The 25832-nt window shown below is 36.1% G+C and overlaps 1 protein-coding gene across 1 annotated transcript; it reads left to right on the top strand.

Moving 5' to 3' along the window:
* The first annotated feature begins 227 nt into the window (after nt 1-227).
* Nucleotides 228-25641, top strand: LOC146939295 (senescence-associated carboxylesterase 101-like). Its single transcript, XM_085753033.1, has 6 exons — nt 228-362; nt 504-846; nt 3208-3750; nt 16239-16681; nt 18623; nt 25168-25641. The coding sequence occupies exons 1-6, from the start codon at nt 346-348 to the stop codon at nt 25543-25545; spliced, it is 1725 nt and encodes a 574-aa protein (XP_085609159.1). The 5' UTR covers nt 228-345; the 3' UTR covers nt 25546-25641.
* The last annotated feature ends 191 nt before the right edge of the window (nt 25642-25832 follow it).

The following is a 25832-nucleotide window of genomic DNA, read 5'->3' as shown; positions in this document are numbered from 1 at the left end:
CAACGAATCAAATGTCGAATCAAGTATCAAATTTTGTTCGAGTTGACTCGGTTCATTGCTATCCTTGTACTCGGATGATTTTTTTTTTTAATAAAGAATGAATGTTGTTATGAAACATCTTTTTCGGTCGTAATAAACAAATATAAAGCACCTAGACTTTGTACAGTGTTGTGTTGACTTGACTCCACTTCACGTCTTTGCCTGCTAATAACAACACCCTTCCTTCTTTCTTTTTAATGCGTTCATTCTCATTGAGATTCATCTATCTTTGTATAATCAAAATTTCATCCATTCTCTTTAATTAATCATATCATCTCAATCATTTCATTTCGCAACAACTTCAATATGACACAATCTAAACTGTATGTGGTGATGATGACTAGAACCATGCATTACCTTCTTTCTATTTTATCTTTTTATTTATCTCATATATAAATGAAACTACCTTATGATTATTATTGCTGATAAGTGAATATTATTGATGATAACACTTTTTCTTGCAGATTTAGCAGTGGAATTGAGCTTGCATCTTTTGTAACAAGTTCCACCATCCTTTGCAAATCATGGAAGACTATTTCATCTGATAATTATGAAAATGGTGTTGGACTTTCTTGGAAACTTGATAAAGAACATGGTTCTGATTTTACCATTCTAGCTTTTAAGGCCACATCAGATGATTCTTCCAATGTTCAGGCTGATTTGATTTCTTCTTCTGAACTTAAGGAGGATAATTTTCTTGAGTTTGAGTTTCTGTGTTCGAAGAAAATTCCAATATTCTCTTTTAACAGGACTTCACTTTCACTCTTTCGCCAAAATTATCTGAAGCTTGATGGGTTGAAATCCGAGGTATATTTAATATCTTCTTTTTCTGATTGTAATTGAATTTTGAACTGAATTAGAAAATCTAGAGATTTATTTGAGTTTAGGGTCTGTTGGTATTGGCTTATTTGAGTTTATCTACTTACATATAAATCACCTGTGAGAATGTTTGGGGAAACTTTTGAAACCAGCTTATGAGCTATGACATGTTCTTAAGCTCTTTTCAACTTAATTTCATCAGCTCTCCGAGACAGCTTATGAAAACAACTTATAGCTTCATTTTATCTTTTGTTATAGAAATTGCTTATATGTAACCTGCAAAATAAGTTGTTTATCCAAACAGGGTATGGTATCAGACTCTGTCCACCAACTAAGGCCATGTTTGGATAAACAACGTATTTTGTGGTAAAAGAAGTGTTACTATAAACTCTTTATAGTAATTTTTTTTTAAGGTATCTAGACCGTACTTTACAATAATTCTTGCATCCCTGTATTGTACCGTACTCATATCATACTATGTATCTAGACTTTTGTTTCTAGCCATATTTCCTTTCGCCTGCAATCCCTTATGTAACAATCTTGATGCAGATTAATAGTTCCAATTCACAGTCTCCGTTGATCGTAACTGGACATGGTCTTGGAGGATCAATTGCTTCTCTCTTTGTTATATCACTATTACATAGCAATGGTTCAAAAAAGAATCGGCCACTATGCATCACATTTGGTTCACCCCTTGTTGGTGACACGAGCTTGCAACAGGCCATATCACGTAGCTCTGTTTGGAATTCTTGCTTCATACACGTTGTGTCACAGAAAGACCCAATTCCGAGGCTCTTCATTACAAATCCAACCAGTACCTACATGCCTTTTGGAACATTTATCATGTGTTCTTGGAAACTAGATATAAAGAACATGGTTCAGATTTTACCATTCTAGCTTTTAAGGCCACTTCAGATGATTCTTCCAATGTTCAGGCTGATTTGATTTCTTCTTCTGAACTTAAGGAGGATAATTTTCTTCACTTTGAGTTTCTGTGTTCAAAGAAAATTCCAATTTTCTCTTTTAACAGGACTGCACTTTCACTCTTTCGTGATAATCAACAGGAGCTTGATAGGTTGAAATCTGAGGTATATTTAATATCTTGTCCTTTTTGATTATTTTTCTGATTGTGATTGAATTTTAAACTGAATTAGAAAACCTTTCTATTTGGCTGGAGAAACTAGAGATTTATTTGAGTTTAGAGGCTGTTTGTATTGGCTTATTTCAGTTTATCTACTTACGTAAGCACTTATGAGAATGTTTGGGGAAAATTTGGAAGCCTGCTTATGAGTTATGACATGTTCTCAAGTTGTTTTCAACTTAGTTTCATCAGCTCTCCAAGATAAATTATGGAAACAACTTATAGCTTTATTTTATCTTTTGTTATAAAAATAACTTATTAAGTAACTTGAAAAATAAATTGTTTATCCAAACAGGGTATGGTTTCAGACTCTGTCCACCAACTAAAACCATTTTTGGACAAACAATGTATTTTGTGGTAAAAGGAATGTTACTCTTTATAAACTCTTTTTGGGCCTTATCTCTTTCTGATGCGAGCGAAACAACGACCTTGAAGGTTTGGGATGTAACATGGACTAGTTTCTGTTGTTTTGTTCACATGATTTGTAAACCAATGATTTGACGATCCACATAATAGATTATTAGAGGTTTATTTTTTTATTTTTTAAATCTCGCTTGTGAAAAATGGTTTGAAATATTTATATGCCTTATATTTTAAGAATGGTGTTTGATAAAGTGATGGAAAGGGGTTTTCCTGAATTAAACTTATGAGAATAGTGGACTAACTTTCATTTAAAAATATTGTAGAACATCTTATTGTTAGCTATGAATTCTGGATACATAGAAAATGGAAAGGGCTTGTAATCACTCACAATGCTGGGGCCATTTATACTTTAATTGCTTTGTGTGTCCTCCGTTGCTGAATTACTGTTGTATTTGAAACATTTGTTTCATTGTTCTGGTTGGCGCTTTTTATGCATTTCCGCGTTCATATCTAACTCTTTTGTCCATCTGCAGAGTTGCTCTGAATTGTGTGCATCTGCTTCATTGCTTTGGTTTCTGAGTTCACGTGTTTTTATTTTGCTTCCCTAACTTCCTTTCTTGCTCTAGTCTTCTGCACATCTCTTTATAAATATTTCGCAATATGTAATACATGTTTATATTTATTATAATTTTTTATAACGTATCTAGGCCTTACTTTACCATGATTATTTGAAAAATTCTTGCATCTCTGTATTGTACCCTACTCATATCGTACCATGTATCTACTTCTCTTTCTAGCCATATTTCCTTTTGCCTGCAATTCCTTATGTAACAATCTTCATGCAGGTTAATAGTTCCAATCCACAGACTCCGTTGATTGTTACTGGACATGGTCTCGGAGGATCAATTGCTTCTCTCTTTGTCATATCACTATTACATAACATTGGTTCAGGAAAGAATCGTGCACTCTGCATCACATTCGGTTCACCGCTTGTTGGTGACAAGAGATTGCAACAAGCCATATCACGTAGTTCTATTTGGAATTCTTGCTTCATACACATTGTGTCACACAAAGACCCGCTTCCAAGGCTCTTCATTACAGACCGATCCAGTAATTACATGCCTTTTGGAACATTTATCATGTGTTCTGATGCAAGTTCTTTTGAAAACCCGGATGCTATCTTGGAAATTCTCATGGTGTTGGCCTCAGTGCATGATAAAAATCAAGAACTCGAATCTGTTGATTATGGAAATATAGTAAAAAATCTTTATTATAAAGCAACATACATAGATTTTTCGGCTCAAGCTGAAAACTTGACTAATCCAGATTCACTAGCAACCGGTATTAGTTTGCAGTTGGTGGCACTAGGATTGAAACCACATATGCAGGTAGGTGAATATTTTCTATTTCTTCTTGACTAACTAGAATCATAATCATCTAACACTGAATAGGTGTGACTCTCAGTTGACAACACACAGAACAACCCTTTGGATAAGGGTGAGAAACTTTGAGGGTGTGTTTGGTTGCGAGAAGAAAGTGAGAAGAGAGAAATAGGTGAGAGAGAGTATGTGAAGAGAGAAATAGATGAGAAATAGAGTAGATTTGATGGGTTGTTTGATATAAGAGAAAGAAGAGAGAAATAGAAGAGAAAGAGATGGGCTTCAAAAACATTGCGATGAGAGAGAATCTAGAGAGAGAGAGTGTGGGGAAAAATGGGAAAAGTGGGGCAACAAGGGTGACACAACGAGTGAGCGGAGGGGATGGCAAGCCAAACGGCGGTCCGTCGAACTCTAAGAGGAGTGGGTATCAGAAGCATTTGGATGCAACATCTATCCCCTTCTTCTTTACCGATTTTCCAGACAAGATGCTGGTCTCTGAAATGCATACTCTGTTCGGAAATTATGGAAGAATAGGGGAGGTGTATGTGCCTTTGAAGCGTGACAGAAGGGGTCGTCGTTTTGGATTTGTGAAGTTCAAAGAAGTGTGGGATATGGAGCTGCTGGAGGCGAGTTTGGAGGAAGTTTGGTGGGGGGACTGTAAACTGACGGTGAACAGAGCTAAGTTTGGGAGGGAGGATAAACGGTCAGAGAGGAGGGACAAGGAAGAGGTGAAGGGTAGAGGAGAAGGTGGGAGAGGAGAAGTGTCGAAGGTTGTGAATGGTGTTTCCTTCAAGAATGTGGTGCAAGGGGATCAGCAAGTGAAGGTGAAGCGAGGCCCAGTTATGGTGGTGGAACCAAGTTCAGAGATGCTTGAGGCACTGGAAAGTTGTTACGTGGGTTATCTCAAGGTCCATAGGGAAGCTTCAACTTTGCAGCATTTTTTGAGGATGGAAGGGATGGAAGGCATTAGTGTGATGCAGATGGGTTGGAAGACGGTGCTCTTGGAATCAGTTGTTCCGGGTGAGATTGACAGAGCAAGAGGACAAAACTCCCAATGGTGGTCGGCAGTTTTTAAGGAGGTGAAAATTTGGAAACCCAACTTGGTGACTAAGAGCAGAAGTGTCTGGTTGAGTTTCTTTGGCCTCCCTCTACATGTTTGGGAGGAAGAGGTGTTCAAGAAGTTAGGTGATATTTTTGGTGACTTCATTGACTTTGATGAAGAAACTATTGGAAGAAGAAGGTTTGATAGAGCTAGGATTTTGGTGGCAACGGATAGAATGAGTTTAATCCATGAGACATGCTGGATTAAGGTAATGGGAGCAGAATTCGAATTAGCTGTCTTGGAGGAGAGAGGTACAGTATCGGAACAAATGCAAGAAGGTGGTAAAGAGTGGGAGGCGGTGTCCTCCGGCGGCGAAGATGACCATGAGGTGGTGGGTTCGGTTTTTGGGGATTCAACAGAAGCTGATGACGTAAGCATTAGGGGACAAGATGTGGGGCCTAATGTGAGTGTTAATTTTTTAAATAATCAAATAGTTAGTGCACAAGTGGGTGGCATGGGAAAGAAGCACGCGTTGGAGATGGGAGTTTCTTTTGAGAAACATTCGGTGGAAGAGAATGTGAAATTGGATGGTGGGACCCAGGGTAATAATTTGGAAAGTGGTGGGTCAGTAGACAAGGGCCTCCAAAGTGAACATGGGTCAAAATGTTTATTGGGTTCGCAGGAAAACCAGGAAACCGGTTCACGCTCTATTTTTTTGGACCGGTGCTCTAAAAACTCGGATTCGACATCTTTTGTTGCGGAGACGCAGGAAGCTCACCCCTTTTTTGCGATCAGCAGGGTTAATACACATACCAGATTCCATTATGATGATTCAGGAAGCTCAGAATGCAATGATTCCTTGGAGGAGGAGGGAGATAAACTGGAAACTTGTATTCGAGATAAACTGAAACGGAGGTCGGGCAGGAAACAAACAAGGTCTGATTCAGTTTTGTTGGGAGCTGATGTGAAGGTTAACAAGAATGGTTCTGTCAAAGTTATTAGAAGCAGAGAAAGAAGAATTAAAGAAGGAGCCAGAATGATGGTTTCTGAAGGTGATGGTAGAGAAGAAGTGGTGTGGGAGCAGACAGAGGTGAATTCAATGTATAGGCCAGAGTCGATGCAGAAGAAGACAGCGACGGTCTCTGGACTGAAACAGATTATGGAGGAACAGAGGTTAGAAAGGGAAGTGTTACAACAAATGTCAGCAGAGAGAGACCCGGTAAAAGAGTTTGAAGCTTCCAAACTCTTTAGTATTCAGGGAGAAGCAGGTTTTAATTTTAAAGTTGTAGACGGTGTGACTGGAAGGCTAGTTAGGTCTGAGGATAACGACTACAAGAATAAATTGAAACGGGTGATGGCAAATGGTGATCAATGATTGTTGCCACTTTTAATGTGCGTGGTCTAGGGGGTCGTATGAAAAAGAATAAAATTAAAGAATTATTACGGCAACATAAGATTGATTTTTTGGCGATACAAGAAACAAAAATGGAAGTTATTTCAAATTCTGTTTGTGCAAATTTGTCGGGTAGTGATGATTTTGATTGGGCTTTTCTCCCCTCGGAAGGTAATAGTGGTGGAATTCTTTCAATTTGGAAGAAATCTCTCTCTAAACTTTACTATACATTCACGGGGGAAGGTTTTGTTGGGGTGTGTTTAGAGTGGGGAGTTCTTAAGCATAAGTGTGTTGTGGTAAATGTGTATTCCAAGTGTGATTTGGCAGCAAAGAGGCGTTTATGGGATAGATTAGTGCTAGCGCGACAAAATTTGGGGAAAGGAGCTTGGTGTATCTTGGGAGATTTCAACGCGGTGGGTGATAGAAATGAAAGAAGGGGAGTGCGTTTAGAAGGTTCCTTTACCAACAATCTCGAAATCTCTTTATATAATGATTTTAAGAGGGAGGTGGATTTGATGGATCAAAATGTGTTGGGGAGACGCTTCACCTGGTACCATGCAAATGGGGTGGCGATGAGTAGAATTGATCGAGTTTTGATTTCAGACGAGTGGAACAGGTGGTGGGGGGATTCTGCTTTGTGGGTGCTCCCAAGGGATGTGTCTGATCATTGCCCTTTGGTGTTAAAGGTCGGTGGTTGGGATTGGGGGCCTAGACCGTTTCGTTTCAACAACTATTGGTTGGAAAATGGGAAGTTTAAGCCTTTGGTGGAGGAGGTGTGGAGGGATCAAAATTTAAATGGTTGGATGAGTTTCATTTTGAAAGAAAAATTGAAAATCCTTAAAGGTCGGTTGAAGGTGTGGAATAAGGAGGAGTATGGGGGTATGGATGAGAAAATTTCAAAGTTGGTGGAGGAGATTGCGGAGTTGGATGCTAGGGGAGAGGAGGGGGTGTTGAGTGATTTGGAGGTTATTCTTCGAAAAGAGAAGTTTGGTAATCTTTGGAGGTTATTAAGGGCAAAGGACTCGATGATGGTGCAAAGATCGAGATCAAGATGGCTTAAGGAAGGTGATACAAATTCTAAGTTCTTTCATAATTGTGTTAAAGGTAGAGTTAACCGGAATCATATTGCGGCACTTAAAGTGGAAGAAGGATGGGTCCAATCACCTAGTGAGGTTAGAAGGGTTGTGGTAGAGTATTTTACACATCAAGTGAAGAAAGAAAGGTGGGAGAGACCAAAGTTGGATGGGGTTCCGTTTGACCAAGTTTCCACGACTGAAAATGAGAATTTAATTGCTTTGTTTACAGGAGAAGAAATTGAAGGGGTTGTGAAGGCTAGTGATGGTAATAAAAGTCCGGGACCGGATGGTTTTAATTTTGCTTTTATTAAAGAGTTTTGGTACTTGATAAAGGATGAGGTGCGGATTATGTTTGATCAATTCCATGCGAACGAGGTGGTTCCTAGAGGTTTATTAGCTTACTTTGTCGCTTTGATCCCAAAAGTTTCTTCCCCGATGAGGCTGAAGGATTTCCGACCTATCTCTTTACTGGGTAGTCTTTATAAGTTATTAGCAAAGGTGTTGGCCAAAAGATTAGCAGGGGTAATGGATTCAATCATTTCTTCGTCTCAGACAGCATTTATTAAAGGAAGACATTTGGTTGATGGTGTGTTAGTCATTAATGAAGTGGTGGATTGGGCTAAAAAATCAAATCAAGATGCTCTAATTTTAAAGGTTGATTTTGAAAAGGCCTACGATTCGGTGGATTGGAGTTTTTTGGAGTATATGATGGAGAGAGTGGGTTTAGGGCGGAAGTGGATTGCTTGGATGAAAGGTTGTGTGTTTGGTGGTAGTATGTCGGTGCTTGTGAATGGTAGTCCAACGGTGGAAATTAATATTGAAAGAGGCTTAAAACAAGGGGATCCATTAGCCCCTTTTTTATTTTTGCTGGTGGCTGAAGGTTTTAGTGGTCTCATGAGGAATGTGGTTAGAAATAATATGTTTCAAGGTCTCCGTATTAGTGCGGATGGTTTAGTTTTATCGCACCTACAATATGCGGATGACACAATTTGTATGGGAAAGGCTACGGTGGATAATCTGTGGGTTTTAAAAGCGCTTTTGAGGGGCTTTGAAATGGCTTCCGGGCTTAAGGTAAATTTCACTAAAAGTTGTTTGATTGGTATTAATGTGGATCGTGACTTTATGGAAATGGCATGCAACTTCTTGAATTGTAGCGAAAGTAACCTTCCTTTCAAGTACTTGGGCCTTCCGGTGGGTGCAAATCCTTCGTCCCTTTCGACCTGGGAGCCTTTGTTGGATCATGTTACGGCAAGGTTGAATTCTTGGGAGAATAGATATATTAGTTTCGGAGGGAGGATCGTTCTCTTGAATGCGGTAATTAATGCTATTCCTATCTTTTATCTTTCTTTTATGAAATTGCCCGATAAGGTGTGGAGAAAATTGGTTAGAATACAAAGAGAATTCCTTTGGGGAGGAGTTGGTGGGGGGCGGAAAATTAATTGGGTGAAGTGGAGGACGGTGTGTCAACCAAAGAGATTGGGAGGGCTTGGTGTGAGAGACATTAGAGTGGTGAATTTAAGTTTGTTGGCAAAGTGGAGGTGGCGTTTGTTGATGGAGGAGAATGTTCTTTGGAAAGAGGTGTTAGGGGAGAAATATGGTGAGAACGTTAGGAATTTGGTTGGAAGGGGAATAGCTACTCCACATAGGTGTTCTTCGGCTTGGTGGAAGGATATTTTAAAGATTGAAGGAAGAGGAGGGATCAATTGGTTTAATGAGGAGGTGGTAAAAAAGGTGGGTAATGGGCGGAAAACAAGGTTTTGGCATGATAATTGGCGGGGTGGTGTTTGTTTTAAGGATAAATATCCTCGCCTTTTCGCAATGTCAAATCAAAAGGAGGATATGGTCGCGGAGGTTTATGTGAATGGTGAGACCGGTAGGGAGTGGAGGTTGGTGTGGCGGCGTAATTTCTTTGTTTGGGAAGAACAACTTTTGAATGACTTGTTGGCGGATTTGGAAGGGCACAATTGGGCTCAATTTGAGGATACTTGGTTTTGGAAGTTAGAAGAAAAAGGGAGTTTCTCGGTTAAGTCTATGTATGTGAAGCTGGAAGGTATTTTCATTTTGGAGAATATTTGGAGTATGGAAGAGAATTTGGTGTTTAATCAAGTTTGGAAGAGTGCTGCACCTTCCAAGGCAGTGGCGCTATCTTGGAAGACTTTGTTAGATCGCATTCCAACTAGGAGTAACCTAAGTAGAAGACATGCTATTCCTAGAGAGGTATCGGTGAGGTGTGCTTTATGTGATGGTGCGTTGGAAACTTCAAATCATCTCTTTTTACACTGTCCGTTAGTGAGAGCAATGTGGTTAAGTCTGTTTGGTTGGCTTGATATCTTATTTATAATGCCCCCGAATTTGTTTATTCATTGGTCTTGTTGGAATGAAGGAGCAAGTAATAAGAAGATTTTGAGGGGACTTAGAGTTATTTGGCAGGCTGCAATATGGTCGATTTGGAAAGCTAGAAATGATAAAATTTTCAATGACAAGGCTTGTGAGGTGATGAATTTGGTGGATGAGATCAAGGTGTTGTCTTGGCGTTGGAGTCTTACTAGATTAAAGCTACCTGTGTGTCTTTACTATGAGTGGTGTTGGAACCCAAGAGAATGCCTTCTTCGATAATAGGGTGGTGCTTGCGGTTTTTGGACTATTTTGTTGTTGTTTTTTTTTTTTTTTTTGGCTATGTATGTCTCAGCCAATCTGCTCGGTTTCCTCTTCAGGTTTACTGTTGCAGTTTTTTGTCAGCTAGGCTCCTAATTTTCTTTTCTGGATCCAGTCTGTAAATTGCACCTTTAGGTTGCGTGTGGGGTGCTGTTTGTGTGTGTATGCTGCGGCTGTGTGGTGTTTGGAGCAGCAGCAGGTTTTTGGAGCAGCAGAATTTTGGCCAGGATGTGGTTCGGCTGGGTTAGGAGTTTTTTTGTGTCTGCTGCTGGTCCAGTGTATGGGGGGCAGTTTCGGTTGGAACTGTATTTCAGTCCTGAAGTGTTTTATATGCAGATTTTTTGGGGGGTCCAACTGCTTAAGAGTTTAGGAGCAGTTTTATTTTCTATAGGGTGGTTTTTAAGGGGTTTTTGTTCGAGCCGGATTCGTTGAGGCAACCGATTTCCCCTTGTATGTTTTTTTCCCACCCAAGCTTATTAGTGCATCTTGCACGGGCTTGTTGGTTAATAATATTTGCCGATTCAAAAAAAAAAGAAGAGAAAGAGATGTTATTGTTTTTTGAAAAGACAAAAATATCCTTGAATAAAAAAACAACATATAATTTATGTTTAATAAATTTGTTTTTGTAAAAATTAACTTAGTTTATGTAACCAAAAAAATAATTAACTTAGTTTATTAGTTTGATATAATTAATTTGTTTTAATTGATTAATTTACTAATATATTTTAATTCAATTTTTAACAAACTAAGTTAATTCAATTAAAGTTAACTTTGTTAAATAATTTCGAAACCCAATTTTTGAGTTTTCACTCGTTGTCGGTTAGTAGCTACCGAACCAAATTTTTTTTAATTTTTTTTGAGGGAAAAATAATACATGCGGTATGATATGTCGCAAAGAGTACTGCTAAATAGTACGGATTCTTGCCGCACGAAATTTGACGAATGCACACAACTACAGTTTTTCTTAAATACTAATAATATTAATATAACAGTCCCACTTTCCACAATAAACGGCTGGTTGGTTCATATTAATTTTTAATAAAAAATAATAATATAATACTCTAATTTATTGGAATACATGAGTTGGTTGGAGTGAAAACCAATCCGTAAACTAATTCGTGGATTTCCGTTTTGTATATTTCCGTACCATTAAGCATTACTGATGTCGCAAATCAATATTATATATATATAAAGTAAGGTTTTTTATGCCACATGTCACTTCCACATTCATTCTCAATATTTTTATTATTTTTTCTATTTTATTTAACATAAATATCTCAACAAACTTTTGATCTTATGCATTCAATATTTTTTATCTCAACAAACTACACATCAATCAATCAATCAATAGTCTATTCTCTAATTATAAAACTTAATGTCTACCAAAAATACAATCTTACCCCTTCTTAATTTTTTGACACGTCATCAAAATTATATCATTTTGTGTCTTTTGCTTCAACTTCCCCCTATTTTTTCTCTTTTAAAAACAAATTAAACAAACTCATTCGATAAAACACTAATTAAATCTTTGTTAAGGAAAAAACAAACTTAATCTTAATCCCAATCAAAACAAATTTTCGTATAATTCAACTTTTAAATATCTAAAGAGTCAAAAAAATTACAATCTTCTATTCTTTATTTTCTAATCTCTCTAATCATGAAACTTAATGTCTACCAAAAATATAATCTTATCCCTTCTTAATCTTTTGACACATCATCAAAATTATATCCTTTTGTGTGTTTTGTTTCAACTTCCCCCTATTTTTTCTCTTTTAAAAACAAATTAAAACAAATTCATTTAATAAAACACATTAAGTTAATCTACAAACAAACTTAATCTTAATCCCAATCAAAACAAATTTTCTTATAATTCAACTTTTAAATATCTAAAGAGTAAAAAAAAAAAAAACAAATACAATCTATTATCTTTCTTTAATTATGGAAGTTAATGATCACTAAAAACACAACTTTGCCAAATCTTAATATTTTGACACCTCAACTTAATTTATCTTTTTATGTCTTTGGTAACAAAAGAACATATTTGGCTGAGAGAGAACATAAATTTCAAAAGATTGATGTGATTTTGCAACAAAAAGTTTCTTTTATAATGATGTATCTTTTTTTTTTGTAGTGGCCGAGGTTTGAACCCCAGACCTTGCATATATTATGCACTATCCCTACCAATTGAGTTAAAATGATTATTATTTTTTAAAATGATTTTACTACCATAAACAAACAAAATAGATTATGATATTTTTATAAAAATTTTAAAAAATCACTAAATTATTGAATGTCAATATTATTTTTATTTTAATTCGTAACAAATAAGCTCTACGGGGTTTGCTATAACTTCAAAAAAAACTTTAAACAAGAAGATAATTTTGTAACACAAAATCCATTTTATATAGTTGTATCCAAACCATTTTTTTCTTTTAAAGAAGTGATTGTTATTACAATAAACAAACACAAAACTAATTATGCTTTTTCAAAAATAATCTCTAAATGATTGAATATCAAAATATATATATTAATTTTATTCAATATCAAAATATATTTTTATTTTATTAAAAGTGAACCATATATTCAATTTACATTTATTAAAAATAAGTTTTGTGCTTGTACTTTAAAAATTTTATGATGTTCATGTGCTTTTATCTGATACTGAGTCTATTTCATGCAACATAACTAACTTCCTATGATTTTTTAGTTTTTAGGATGCAATAGAACTACCTTTCTATGAGTTTTTCTTTTGTAGGTAATCCAATAAAAAATAACAATTACTTACATATTCAGTCTAAGAAAAAAATTCATACATATATATTTTAATAAAAAACATTAATAAATACATTTCACTTATCAATAAAATAACAAAATATGATTAAGACAGTTATCTTCGATACTAACAAAACACTGAAAAATATTTTCATTAAGAAAATAAAAAAAAACATTCAATTATATCTGATTGATGATCACAAAATAACAAAACTTCATTCTAAAAAAAAAAAGTAACATAACTTCAAGAAAGTTACAGAATATTTATTACAAGGCATATATCTATTTTTCAAAATATTAGACATTTTCAAGATTTTTTTTTTCTAAAAATAATTTGCCTTTGTTTTTTATTTATTTTTTTCTTAGTCAAATGAAAAATTATATTAAATAAAAAGAAATAGATAAAGAGTCTGAGGGAATTAGACCTGACTCAGGTACAACCCAAAACGGGGATACAACATAATAAATCAGACCAAGTGGATCGACTCAAATCTAACCTAACAAAAATTCACTAATCACGTGTGCAACCTAGCAAACCCAAATACGGGCGCGAAACCAAGTTACAAAAAAATAAATGAAAAGTGAACCTCTGCGAAAAACAATTAATGGATTAACTGCCAACACAGTAAATAATACATTTGTACAATTTATACACGGGACTCATAATGACATCTTTATCAATAACAAAATATTTAATATTTTAAATATTTTTACATATAATTAAACTAACCTCCCTTAAGATATTCTTAAATAACATAAACACCAGCTCTATTTTTTAACTAAATACTAATCTCCCTTTTTTTTTTATTAAACTGACAAGCACTTCTCTTATAATATAACATGGTTTAAACTTTGTTAATTCCATTTATTTTGAGCGATTAACTTCTTCATACAAGTATGAAACTCATTTAATTTTTGACCATTTTTCTTTCCATTTTTAATGTAGGTAATTTTTCCCAACTTAATGTTCCTGGGTGAAGGTGATTTAATTTTTAAATTCTAATGTAATAAAAGAGATATATCGAAGATTATTTCCTTTTCATTGATCAACCACAATGTCCATCCACCAAAAAATTTCTCATTTCTATATTCTCTTTTAATCTCTTCTGTAATTGTCGAAGTTATATTCTATTTAGTGGTAAAAACAAATGTTATTGTTTCTCCATTGCGAGAAAAACACTTCATTTAACTTATTTGTGAAAAGAGAAAGCTGATACAAACAAACCAAAATGACAGATTAAATTGTATATTTACAAAGTTATTGAAATGGATAAAATGAAGGGAGATTCATGTGTTTGGAAAATAGAAGGGGTGTATGTGTTATTTAAGAAAATCTCAAAGGAAGTCAAAATAATTTTCCCTTTTATCACTAATGTTGGCTTTATCATTAGCGTTTTCATATCTTCTCAATTCATATAACATTGCAATGTGCTTTGATGCACAACCCCCGCTTCGAATTAGCCCGTGCTTAGCACGGGTTAGTTGCTAGTATATATATAAAGTAAGGTTTTTTATGCCACATGTCACTTCTACATTCATTCTCAATATTTTTTCTATTTTATTTAACATAAATATCTCAACAAACTTTTGATCTTATGCACTCAGTATTTTTTATCTCAACAAACTACACATCAATCAATCAATCAATCAATAGTATATATATAAAGTAAGGTTTTTTATGCCACATGTCACTTCCATATTCATTCTCAATATTTTTATTATTTTTTCTATTTTATTTAACATAAATATCTCAACAAACTTTTGATCTTATGCACTCAGTATTTTTTATCTCAACAAACTACACATCAATCAATCAATCAATAGTATATATATAAAGTAATGTTTTTTATGCCACATGTCACTTCCACATTCATTCTCAATATTTTTATTATTTTTTCTATTTTATTTAACATAAATATCTCAACAAACTTTTGATCTTATGCACTCAATATTTTTTATCTCTACAAACTACACATCAATCAATCAATTCAATAGTATATATATAAAATAAGATTTTTTATGCCACATGTCACTTCCACATTCATTCTCAATATTTTTATTATTTTTTCTATTTTATTTAACATAAATATCTCAACAAACTTTTGATCTTATGCACTCAATATTTTTTATCTCAACAAACTACACATCAATCAATCAATCAATAGTATATATATAAAGTAAGGTTTTTTATGCCACATGTCACTTCCACATTCATTCTCAATATTTTTATTATTTTTTTATTTTTAAAAACCAATATTTTATTTAACAAAAATCGGGTTTTTGGGCTACTTGATCGGATTGCTCCGAAACATCCCCAGAAAATCAGAAAAAATTCAAGGACCATGACTCCCTTAGAAGGGACTTCTTACGGGACTCCGCCCCTCAAAATCCAAAATTCCATCGTTTAGACCCATTTTTCATTTTTATTAATTTTTCATATTCTCAGAAAAATCTGAAAAAATTTCCATTAGTTTTATTTGATTTTTAGAATTTTTTGGTACTATTTTTATGATTTTATTTGACGGGTTTTTAGCATTTTTTACTTAGTTTTTTTTGTTGTTTTTAAAAGGAAAACTCAAAACTGTTGAAATGTGAGAGAGTCTGATGGCTGATTATACATAAGAATTGACCGGATTATAAAATCCAAAATAGTAAACATGAATCCGAATTTTAAAATCTGGAATGCACAAGGGCATTTTTAGAAATTTTACAGGGCGCGGGAGAAGGCAATAGGGTGGGAAAGTAATAGTCCATGTTTAAAGGACCCAAAACTATTACCACTTGGACTAATTCATTATTGATTTTGTTACACTTTTTATTCTTGCATTGAACATTCATCTCATCATTTATATTTATTTTTAATTTTTTTTGAAATATTTATATTTATTTTTATGATATTATTATAATTGTAAATTTAAATAAATTCAATCTAATATACTGACACGTGTATTCGTGCACACAAACTTATAAAACTTATTTAATATCTAACCCGGGCAACGCCGGGTCTCTAAACTAGTTTTTATATAAAAGAATAGTATTTTTGTTTTTTTGAAAGAGAAAGAATAGTATGTTGTGTAACGGCATTAGGACATCAATGTGAATCTCTTAAAAAATGTGAAAATTTGTGGTGGGTAAAAGTGTAAATGTGCTCTCTCCACTTCACCTCTCTCATGTTTCTTCTCACAATTGAGGAGAAGTAAAAAGGTGGTAGGGCCCACATGTTTTTATTCTCTCTTCACTAATTCTTTGCTATCCAAACAAGAGAAGTGTGATACTTCTCTTCTATTTCTCTCTTCACTGACTCTCTCTTCTCTAATTCTCTCCAACCAAACAGAGTGTAAATGTGACCAAGTTCTGGACCGAGGATTAGTTCCATCGGCCCATGAGGTCTCACTAGAGAGCTAAATGTTCTAATTACAATGAAATACAAAAAAACTAAAAATAAATAATAGAGGATAAGACTCTCTAATTGAGCTTAATTTTCATTATGTGTAATTACACTACTACATGTTAACACGAAATTTTCATGACCTTATTTCTAAAATTTAATTGTCGGCAGCAACAGGAGAACATTGATATCAATAATCTGGAGAAAAAGTTAAAAGAACTAGAAGGAAAATTCATCCTGAAGAAGAAGACTTTATTTGATCCATCAAAGAAATTGAATGACATGAAGGTACTTATGGCCCAACTTGAATGGTACAAAAAGAAAACTAAGACTCCACAAATAGGGTACTATGACAGCTACAGAAACATGAACGCACAAATTGACCACGATGTTGTTGAGTTCCATAAAAAGCTCACCATTTACTGGGAAAATATATTTGAAGAAGCTGAGATGAAGCCTCAAAAAGAAGGTGCAGCTTTTCGTACCCGTTGGTTATACGGCGGAACTACTTACAGAAGAATGGTTGAACCTCTAGCCATTGCTAAACACTATAACGAAGGTGGTAAAGACCATGTTAAATACGAAAGGTCCAAACAATTCAAACAGTTGGAGGAGTGGTGTAACACCCATACTAGACGTATCTAGAAAGTCTAGCACGTGCGTTGAATTTAGTACTGGATACATTAAAATTTACAACATAACTTGTCTAAATTAACATAAATACATCCTTGAGATCCATAATCTTCATGCTTCGGGTACGAACGAGCTCTTGTTGAAAAATCCATCCGGCTACTACCTTGAAATCCAACCTGATATCTGAAACAAATAAGGATTGGGATGAGACATAATGTCTCAGTGAGTTCCACCTAATCCTAGGCTATAGGTAACCTCAGGGGAAACCTACGGTCACCACGTGTCTACATTACAACCTGACGGTTGATTATACGTGTGTGGGGACTTGCTTTCTTAGACGGTCGTGCATACTAGGGCCGTCATAATATTCTTAACGTGTTATAGGCTTCTCTTCTATACGTGTCATGGCGGTTAGGGGGAAAATCTAAAACCGCAATGCCAAGATACGCTCTACGCATCAAGGCTCTCATATACTTCTATCATGACACGATCCTAAACCGGACGATTAGGGAAACCTAAGATCGTCATCGGCATATCTTTCTATACTTGCTTCTACTTGCTTAATATGTTGTATCTACAACATATCATTTCTTATCACATAAGTGATTCTTGCTAACTTACTTCTTCTTGACTATCTATGCCCAGTCTCTACTTGTTCTTGACGATCTACGTCAAGGCTCTATGACATAACTTAAACATGTATAATAAATATGCAAGTTAGCTTCATTGATTATGTTAGCGTGTAACAAACAACTTATCTGAGTTCATTTTACGGATTAATTCCGAGTGGAGTAACCCCGGAAGTTCATCCCTTACTACCGGTGAAAATGCTTTGCAATAGCGCACCGGACTCCCTTAGTGAACGTGCGGACTTCCTTACGGCTACCCCGTTCTCCTTGGAGAACCTTTTATATCCAACCTTGGATGGAATATAAAAGACACGACACCTTAACTTAGTGAAATGCGGCTCCCTTTCGGCTTAACCATTCCCCTTGGGGAACCCCTTGAACCCAACCTTGGAAGGAATTCAAGAGACACAACACTCTTATTATAATCTTAGTCTTATGCATGTATGAAGGATAAACCTATTCATACTATCTCTTATACCTCGAATCTTTAAACGATCCCACTAGAGGTAAACTATATGCTTGCTTAACTTACTTTGTGAATGGATATGAAGTCGATTCACGTCTTGCCATACTCGTATGGCTCTTGCTTCTTATGCGAAGATAATACTCTTATTACCTTGCATCTTATCAAGCATATTACTAATGCATAGCCTTCTATTCCTTACTAACTATTCTATTTCTCGATACTATACCGAGGCTCTAGTTCTTCCCTTTCCTTAAGATTTATCTTGCTACCCGATCATCTCGTACTATAACTCTCATACGCCATGTTCATTTACATATTGCAAATACTTGTTAAATGCTCAAAAAACATTTTTAAAAATCATGCCTTGGAGTCATGTATTGAGGGGTTTAATACTGCAAAGAATGCTCGAAGAAACTGGACCGAAACACGTTAAAAAGGGGCTGAAACGAGCAAACCGGGTACTTTGACCCTTAGCTCGCCATGGCGAGCTCCCTCACTCGCCGTTGCGAGTTCATCTACTCGCCGTGGCGAGTTGGTGGCGAGTGACCCACCAGGGAGGATGTTCTGCTCGCCTTGACAAGCTGTTTGCTCGCCGTGGCGAGTTGTGACAGTCCAGACCTGCATAAATGGTGTTTTTGCTCCAGAAACCTCAATACAAAACATCCCAAGTCATATTATGGTACTAGAAGTCATATGGAACTTGTAAAACAAGCTTAGAACAAGTATTTACATGTATTGTGAACATGACATAAAAAGGGGTAATCAATTCTATATATAAACCCTAAACATATATGTTCTCATGCAAGCATAAACACACAATCCCAAAGGGTGGGAAACTAACTAAGGAACTCACCTAATCAATTCTTGAAGCATCACCGAGTCCCTAGCTCAAGCATGCCAAAAACCCTAGCTCTTGGTCTCTTTTGCTTTCTTTGTTCAAACCACTCTAACCTTGTTGTTTCCTTGCAATTCCAAGCTTCATGATCTCTTATTGATCATCAATCCTCAAGTTATATTCCATCTCAAAGCTTCCCTTTACCAAACCCTAATTCCACATGAACTTCTCTTGAGGAGGAAAATAATGAAATCAATCCATTTCTTGATCATGGTAAGGCCATATCACACACTAGCTCAAGCTTCCTCTTTAATAACCACAAACCCTAGCCTTAAATCTCTTCTAAAGAGGTGAAGAATTAGGAACAAACTTAATCCAAGTGACATAATCTATTAAAGGATGATGGAAGAACTAAACTTGATAAAGAATCCATGAGGAAGGAGATTTGATGAGTTGGTGAGGTGAGGAGAGAAGAGAGGGCCGATGGAAAGGAAGAGAGGGAGAAGAAAATATTTTCTCCAACCAAGAGAGAGAAAAGAACAAGGGAAATGAGATATTTTTGGGGTTATCCCAAATAAATATCCCCTTCTTGGGAAATTACCAAACTGCCCTTGCCTTTAGCGTGTTAAATCCGTCTCTGACACTTAATCTGTAATAAGCTGATATTACGTAATAAATTATCTCCATTAAACTTTCTTCTCAAAATATATTTTTTGGGACGATCGACTGATGCAGTTCTGATACTAACAGGCGGGATGTTACATTCTACCCCCCTTAAAAAAATTTCGTCCTCGAAATTTAGAAATCACCTATTAATCCTCATAACAAAATCTGTCCAACCCCACTTTAAAGGCCTCGAAGTATACTTTCTTCATTAAAACACGTAACTTAACTTCTTTCTTTATCCGTATTAAAAAGGAATGAAAAAAAAAATCTTCTCAGAGTCTTTTAAGAAAACTTGCAATTTCATTGCACCCGAACTCATGGGTAACTCAATAACTTGTCTTAGAGAAATATAAACAATTCCACCGATTCATCGGACAATCTACTAATCAGTCTAGTGGTTCACTTGCTCTTAAATTCTTGCCAAATCCATTTGCACAGGTACTTGAACACTCTTGGCGAAAACTACGTGCATCCCGAATACAAATGGCGTCACACGAACGTTGCCGTCCCTCCATGAAATCCCATCTCCATAATACTTGCATACTTCCCAATACTACTTCTTGTTAATTAATAACGATACCCCATTTAGTACTTTACTTCATGAAATTTCTAAACTTTGGTACTTAGGTTCTTGGAACGAACATTTACTTAAATAAAGAAAATCTCATTTTGAAACCGAGTTTGCAATGGTACCTCAGAACCACAGGACGAGTCTTTAAATTTATTAAAAAGGTTTTACAACTCGCCCCTAACTTGTCTATATCAAGTTGGTCCTGAAATCCATACGTCTTAAGTGAACTTGCTCACTTATGGCGTACCTCATTGGTTTCATCCATGTTTAATATTATATTTTTAAAACAATTCTGTTCCCGAGTTCCTTAATACCAATCTGAACTTTAAGTAAATTACAATCATATCTTGTTACTATTCTAGCAAGTATCATTATCATTCAACAAGTTTGGTACAGGAGGGTATGTACTTCATCATGTAATTCTCTTGAACCTTATTCCAATACTATAACATATGCTCTTCTACAAATTCAACATCATCAATTAGATAACCCGACTACTTCATCTGTGGTAACTCTAGTCTTCTTTGTCTCATTTAAGTGAAGATACATTTCTTATTCTTTTACCTTAATCATCACTGACCATATAATCATTAATACTTACTTGTTGCCTCGAGAATTCCTTGTTCGACTCATAGTACTTCTTATTAAAACTTATAGTACTCTTCCAAACATTCTTCGTAAAGATTCTTACAACCAAAGTTTCATGTTCCATGGTCACCGTTAACCACTTTACCAATTAATTTCCGTGGCGCTACTCTGATTTCCACCGGTTGGCTTTGACTAGTTCTTTAATCCGTTGAGACGAGTGATCTTCACACTCCTTTTATCATTGAATAATATCTTCGTGAACTTTTCTCCACTTTCTATATTGCAACCAACTCTGCTTTCTTGCTCTATCCTTGGCTTGTAAGATTAATCTCAAGATGACCTTTTCTCTTGGCATACACATGCCTCACTCAACTTATTCTTGGGTAATCTGAATTCATGGTGTACATCTTTGGTATTACATACTTACTATTTCCATAATTCATCCTTCCGACTTCCCAGGGTAGACTCATCTTGCACTCTTACGTACCTTCCTTATGCATCTAACATTACAACTTGACATTCTCTCACGCCATGTTTTGCTCAATATTACCATTGCTTGCTCGTTAGTTTTTTTTTTTTAAGAAAATTTCATAAACTAGCACACGGGCCATTGACGTTGATGATTTCCTATTGGTTGTATATAAAAACTATACTGAACCTAGGCCCCAGCCGTTACTCTAAATTCACAGAACGGATTGACAACACAACCGTGCTATCAAATCTTAGTTCTAGTGATTTTAGTCCACTCTACACGAGTCGTAACAACCGGTACCTACCAAATTTCTTTTTGAATTTCCAAAAGTATCAACTTCAATCACCCATATGCATATGCCTTTCTAAAATCTTGTAAACTTATAATTCATCATCCTAACGAGCCTTTGCAAGTTAATTAAGCAAAACGTAGGTGCGAGGAATACTCATAACTCCACAGAACCAAGAACCTTGTGATTTCTTATAGCTCCGCACCACTTTAATTCGTACTTCATGTCTTCAATTCCGTGACATCCAGTCTAAATACCAGAACCGCTAGACTCTTGATCTGTACTCCTTCTCGACCCTTGACACATTAACTTCCAAAGTTACCTTGAATCGAATCAATTCCGTTGATAGTTGCTCATGCCTTCTTCCTTTGAAAATCTTAGGGTGTGATATGCATTCATCACTTGTTGTCATAAAGGTTTTCATTACTTAAAATATTATTGCGAAAATAACTCTCCAATAGTTACTGCAAACCCTTGAGACGAACTGACCGTTTCCGGAAAAACAGAAACCTCGCCCCAGGTTCGCTATTGGTGAGCTTCTTCAATTCAACATTCTTTTCAAAAACTACTTTGCATAAAATCCTTATTTCTCAAGTAACTCAATGCATATCATTCATTTCCATCATCGTAAAATGTTCTTTAATATGTGCACAGCAACCATCAACCTATATCGATACAATTCTCGGCACGTTGGAAATTAACGCCTTAGCTCTGACAATCATAAACTTTCGCTTATATCCTTATCTTCATCCACTACGAGTAACTTTCCTAGTTACGTCGACGCTTATTGCACCTTCCGTAAACTAGAACCTTGTCCACCCTGATCTTACTGAAACTTCAGATCATACATAAACATTTCCAAACTCTTACTTACGGGTATGCGAAGTATCTTCCACATCTTTCCCAACACTTTCGGAACGTTCCTTTTTAACTTACCTTACATTCCCGGAGGATCCATACATTACCACTTAGTTCACCGACCACTTTCTGGCACGACAACCTCTTACTAACACTCATCCCGAGTTCTTACCTTTCGGTGCAACTTCATCTCATACTTCGTTCCTCCAAGGTCCTATTCAGCTCGCAGGCATCCGTCCTAATCGTCAAATGCTAAATTGAGTTGATCAGGCTCAACTAACAATGACAACTAGAACTTTTACCCGGAACCCAATGGTCCCACTACGTTAGTTGTAATTTAATGACCCAAGGCACGGTCTGAATCGACCTGCTCTGATACCAAATGTAACACCCATACTAGACGTATCTAGAAAGTCTAGCACGTGCGTTGAATTTAGTACTGGATACATTAAAATTTACAACATAACTTGTCTAAATTAACATAAATACATCCTTGAGATCCATAATCTTCATGCTTCGGGTACGAACGAGCTCTTGTTGAAAAATCCATCCGGCTACTACCTTGAAATCCAACCTGATATCTGAAACAAATAAGGATTGGGATGAGACATAATGTCTCAGTGAGTTCCACCTAATCCTAGGCTATAGGTAACATCAGGGGAAACCTACGGTCACCACGTGTCTACATTACAACCTGACGGTTGATTATACGTGTGTGGGGACTTGCTTTCTTAGACGGTCGTGCATACTAGGGCCGTCATAATATTTTTAACGTGTTATAGGCTTCTCTTCTATACGTGTCATGGCGGTTAGGGGGAAAATCTAAAACCGCAATGCCAAGATACGCTCTACGCATCAAGGCTCTCATATACTTCTATCATGACACGATCCTAAACCGGACGATTAGGGAAACCTAAGATCGTCATCGGCATATCTTTCTATACTTGCTTCTACTTGCTTAATATGTTGTATCTACAACATATCATTTCTTATCACATAAGTGATTCTTGCTAACTTACTTCTTCTTGACTATCTATGCCCAGTCTCTACTTGTTCTTGACGATCTACGTCAAGGCTCTATGACATAACTTAAACATGTATAATAAATATGCAAGTTAGCTTCATTGATTATGTTAGCGTGTAACAAACAACTTATCTGAGTTCATTTTACGGATTAATTCCGAGTGGAGTAACCCCGGAAGTTCATCCCTTACTACCGGTGAAAATGCTTTGCAATAGCGCACCGGACTCCCTTAGTGAACGTGCGGACTTCCTTACGGCTACCCCATTCTCCTTGGAGAACCTTTTATATCCAACCTTGGATGGAATATAAAAGACAAGACACCTTAACTTAGTGAAATGCGGCTCCCTTTCGGCTTAACCATTCCCCTTGGGGAACCCCTTGAACCCAACCTTGGAAGGAATTCAAGAGACACAACACTCTTATTATAATCTTAGTCTTATGCATGTATGAAGGATAAACCTATTCATACTATCTCTTATACCTCGAATCTTTAAACGATCCCACTAGAGGTAAACTATATGCTTGCTTAACTTACTTTGTGAATGGATATGAAGTCGATTCACGTCTTGCCATACTCGTATGACTCTTGCTTCTTATGCGAAGATAATACTCTTATTACCTTGCATCTTATCTAGCATATTACTAATGCATAGCATTCTATTCCTTACTAACTATTCTATTTCTCGATACTATACCGAGGCTCTAGTTCTTCCCTTTCCTTAAGATTTATCTTGCTACCCGATCATCTCGTACTATAACTCTCATACGCCATGTTCATTTACATATTGCAAATACTTGTTAAATGCTCGAAAAACATTTTTAAAAACCATGCCTTGGAGTCATGTATTGAGGGGTTTAATACTGCAAAGAATGCTCGAAGAAACTGGACCGAAACACGTTAAAAAGGGGCTGAAACGAGCAAACCGGGTACTTTGACCCTTAGCTCGCCATGGCGAGCTCCCTCACTCGCCGTTGCGAGTTCATCTACTCGCCGTGGCGAGTTGGTGGCGAGTGACCCACCAGGGAGGATGTTCTGCTCGCCTTGACAAGCTGTTTGCTCGCCGTGGCGAGTTGTGACAGTCCAGACCTGCATAAATGGTGTTTTTGCTCCAGAAACCTCAATACAAAACATCCCAAGTCATATTATGGTACTAGAAGTCATATGGAACTTGTAAAACAAGCTTAGAACAAGTATTTACATGTATTGTGAACATGACATAAAAAGGGGTAATCAATTATATATATAAACCCTAAACATATATGTTCTCATGCAAACATAAACACACAATCCCAAAGGGTGGGAAACTAACTAAGGAACTCACCTTATCAATTCTTGAAGCATCACCGAGTCCCTAGCTCAAGCATGCCAAAAACCCTAGCTCTTGGTCTCTTTTGCTTTCTTTGTTCAAACCACTCTAACCTTGTTGTTTCCTTGCAATTCCAAGCTTCATGATCTCTTATTGATCATCAATCCTCAAGTTATATTCCATCTCAAAGCTTCCCTTTACCAAACCCTAATTCCACATGAACTTCTCTTGAGGAGGAAAATAATGAAATCAATCCATTTCTTGATCATGGTAAGGCCATATCACACACTAGCTCAAGCTTCCTCTTTAATAACCACAAACCCTAGCCTTAAATTTCTTCTAAAGAGGTGAAGAATTAGGAACAAACTTAATCCAAGTGACATAATCTATTAAAGGATGATGGAAGAACTAAACTTGATAAAGAATCCATGAGGAAGGAGATTTGATGAGTTGGTGAGGTGAGGAGAGAAGAGAGGGCCGATGGAAAGGAAGAGAGGGAGAAGAAAATATTTTCTCCAACCAAGAGAGAGAAAAGAACAAGGGAAATGAGATATTTTTGGGGTTATCCCAAATAAATATCCCCTTCTTGGGAAATTACCAAACTGCCCTTGCCTTTAGCGTGTTAAATCCGTCTCTGACACTTAATCCGTAATAAGCTGATATTACGTAATAAATTATCTCCATTAAACTTTCTTCTCAAAATATATTTTCTGGGACGATCGACTGATGCAGTTCTGATACTAACAGGTGGGATGTTACAAGTGGTTATTGGAAGATTCAAAAAATGGCACAAATGATACAAACAGTACGCGTAGAAAGAATGTGGAAGCTATTTTGACTATAGATTCTTGCTTTTGGGCACATGTTGAAGAGGCTCTACTTTTATGCAGAGAGTTGAAGGCTGTCAAAGAGAAAGACAGTGCACTAAAGAAACTGTTTGAAATTGAGGTGTATGTTTATGGGTTGCTCAAGGATTATGCAGTGTCCCCTGAGATATTTCTGGCTCGAAGCAGCTACATTCGTTGGTGGAATGAGTATAAAGAAATTAAGGGATCTTCATACAATTCAGCACTCGCAAACTTCATGAACGATGATACAAAGATTAAGCAGTATGCTATAGGAGCTTATGATTTACCCTGATATGTATTCACTATGTAATAAATAGCGTGTGTATATGTAATGAAATTGTGTATTTGGGAGGAGTGGCAGCAAAACCTCCAAATAATTATGATTCTGTAATATTGTAATTGTACGGTTTGTGGAACCTTATTGGTAAATTTGCTTCAAGGTTGGGATGTTAAACATGAATATGCATTATAAATTAAAGATGCAAGCTATCTATCAAAAAGAGAAAGTATCAAAAGATAAATGAAAAATGTGAGAGGGTTGTCAATGCAATTGAGAAGTCTTGTGGTTGATCATCAACG

The sequence above is a fragment of the Medicago sativa genome, chromosome 3 (genome assembly GCF_051527215.1).
Source record: "Medicago sativa cultivar Bolivia chromosome 3, Bolivia_mono, whole genome shotgun sequence".
Lineage (NCBI taxonomy): Eukaryota > Viridiplantae > Streptophyta > Magnoliopsida > Fabales > Fabaceae > Medicago > Medicago sativa.
Note: the sequence above shows the minus strand (reverse complement) of the source record. Positions and strands in the feature narration are given on the sequence as shown.

What these genes read in the sequence shown, in the direction of transcription:
- LOC146939295 (XM_085753033.1), top strand. An exon ending in TTGATGGGTTGAAATCCGAG is followed by an intron (nt 847 to 3,207) that starts GTATATTTAATA and finishes ATCTTCATGCAG; the next exon opens with GTTAATAGTTCCAATCCACA. An exon ending in GATTGAAACCACATATGCAG is followed by an intron (nt 3,751 to 16,238) that starts GTAGGTGAATAT and finishes AATTGTCGGCAG; the next exon opens with CAACAGGAGAACATTGATAT.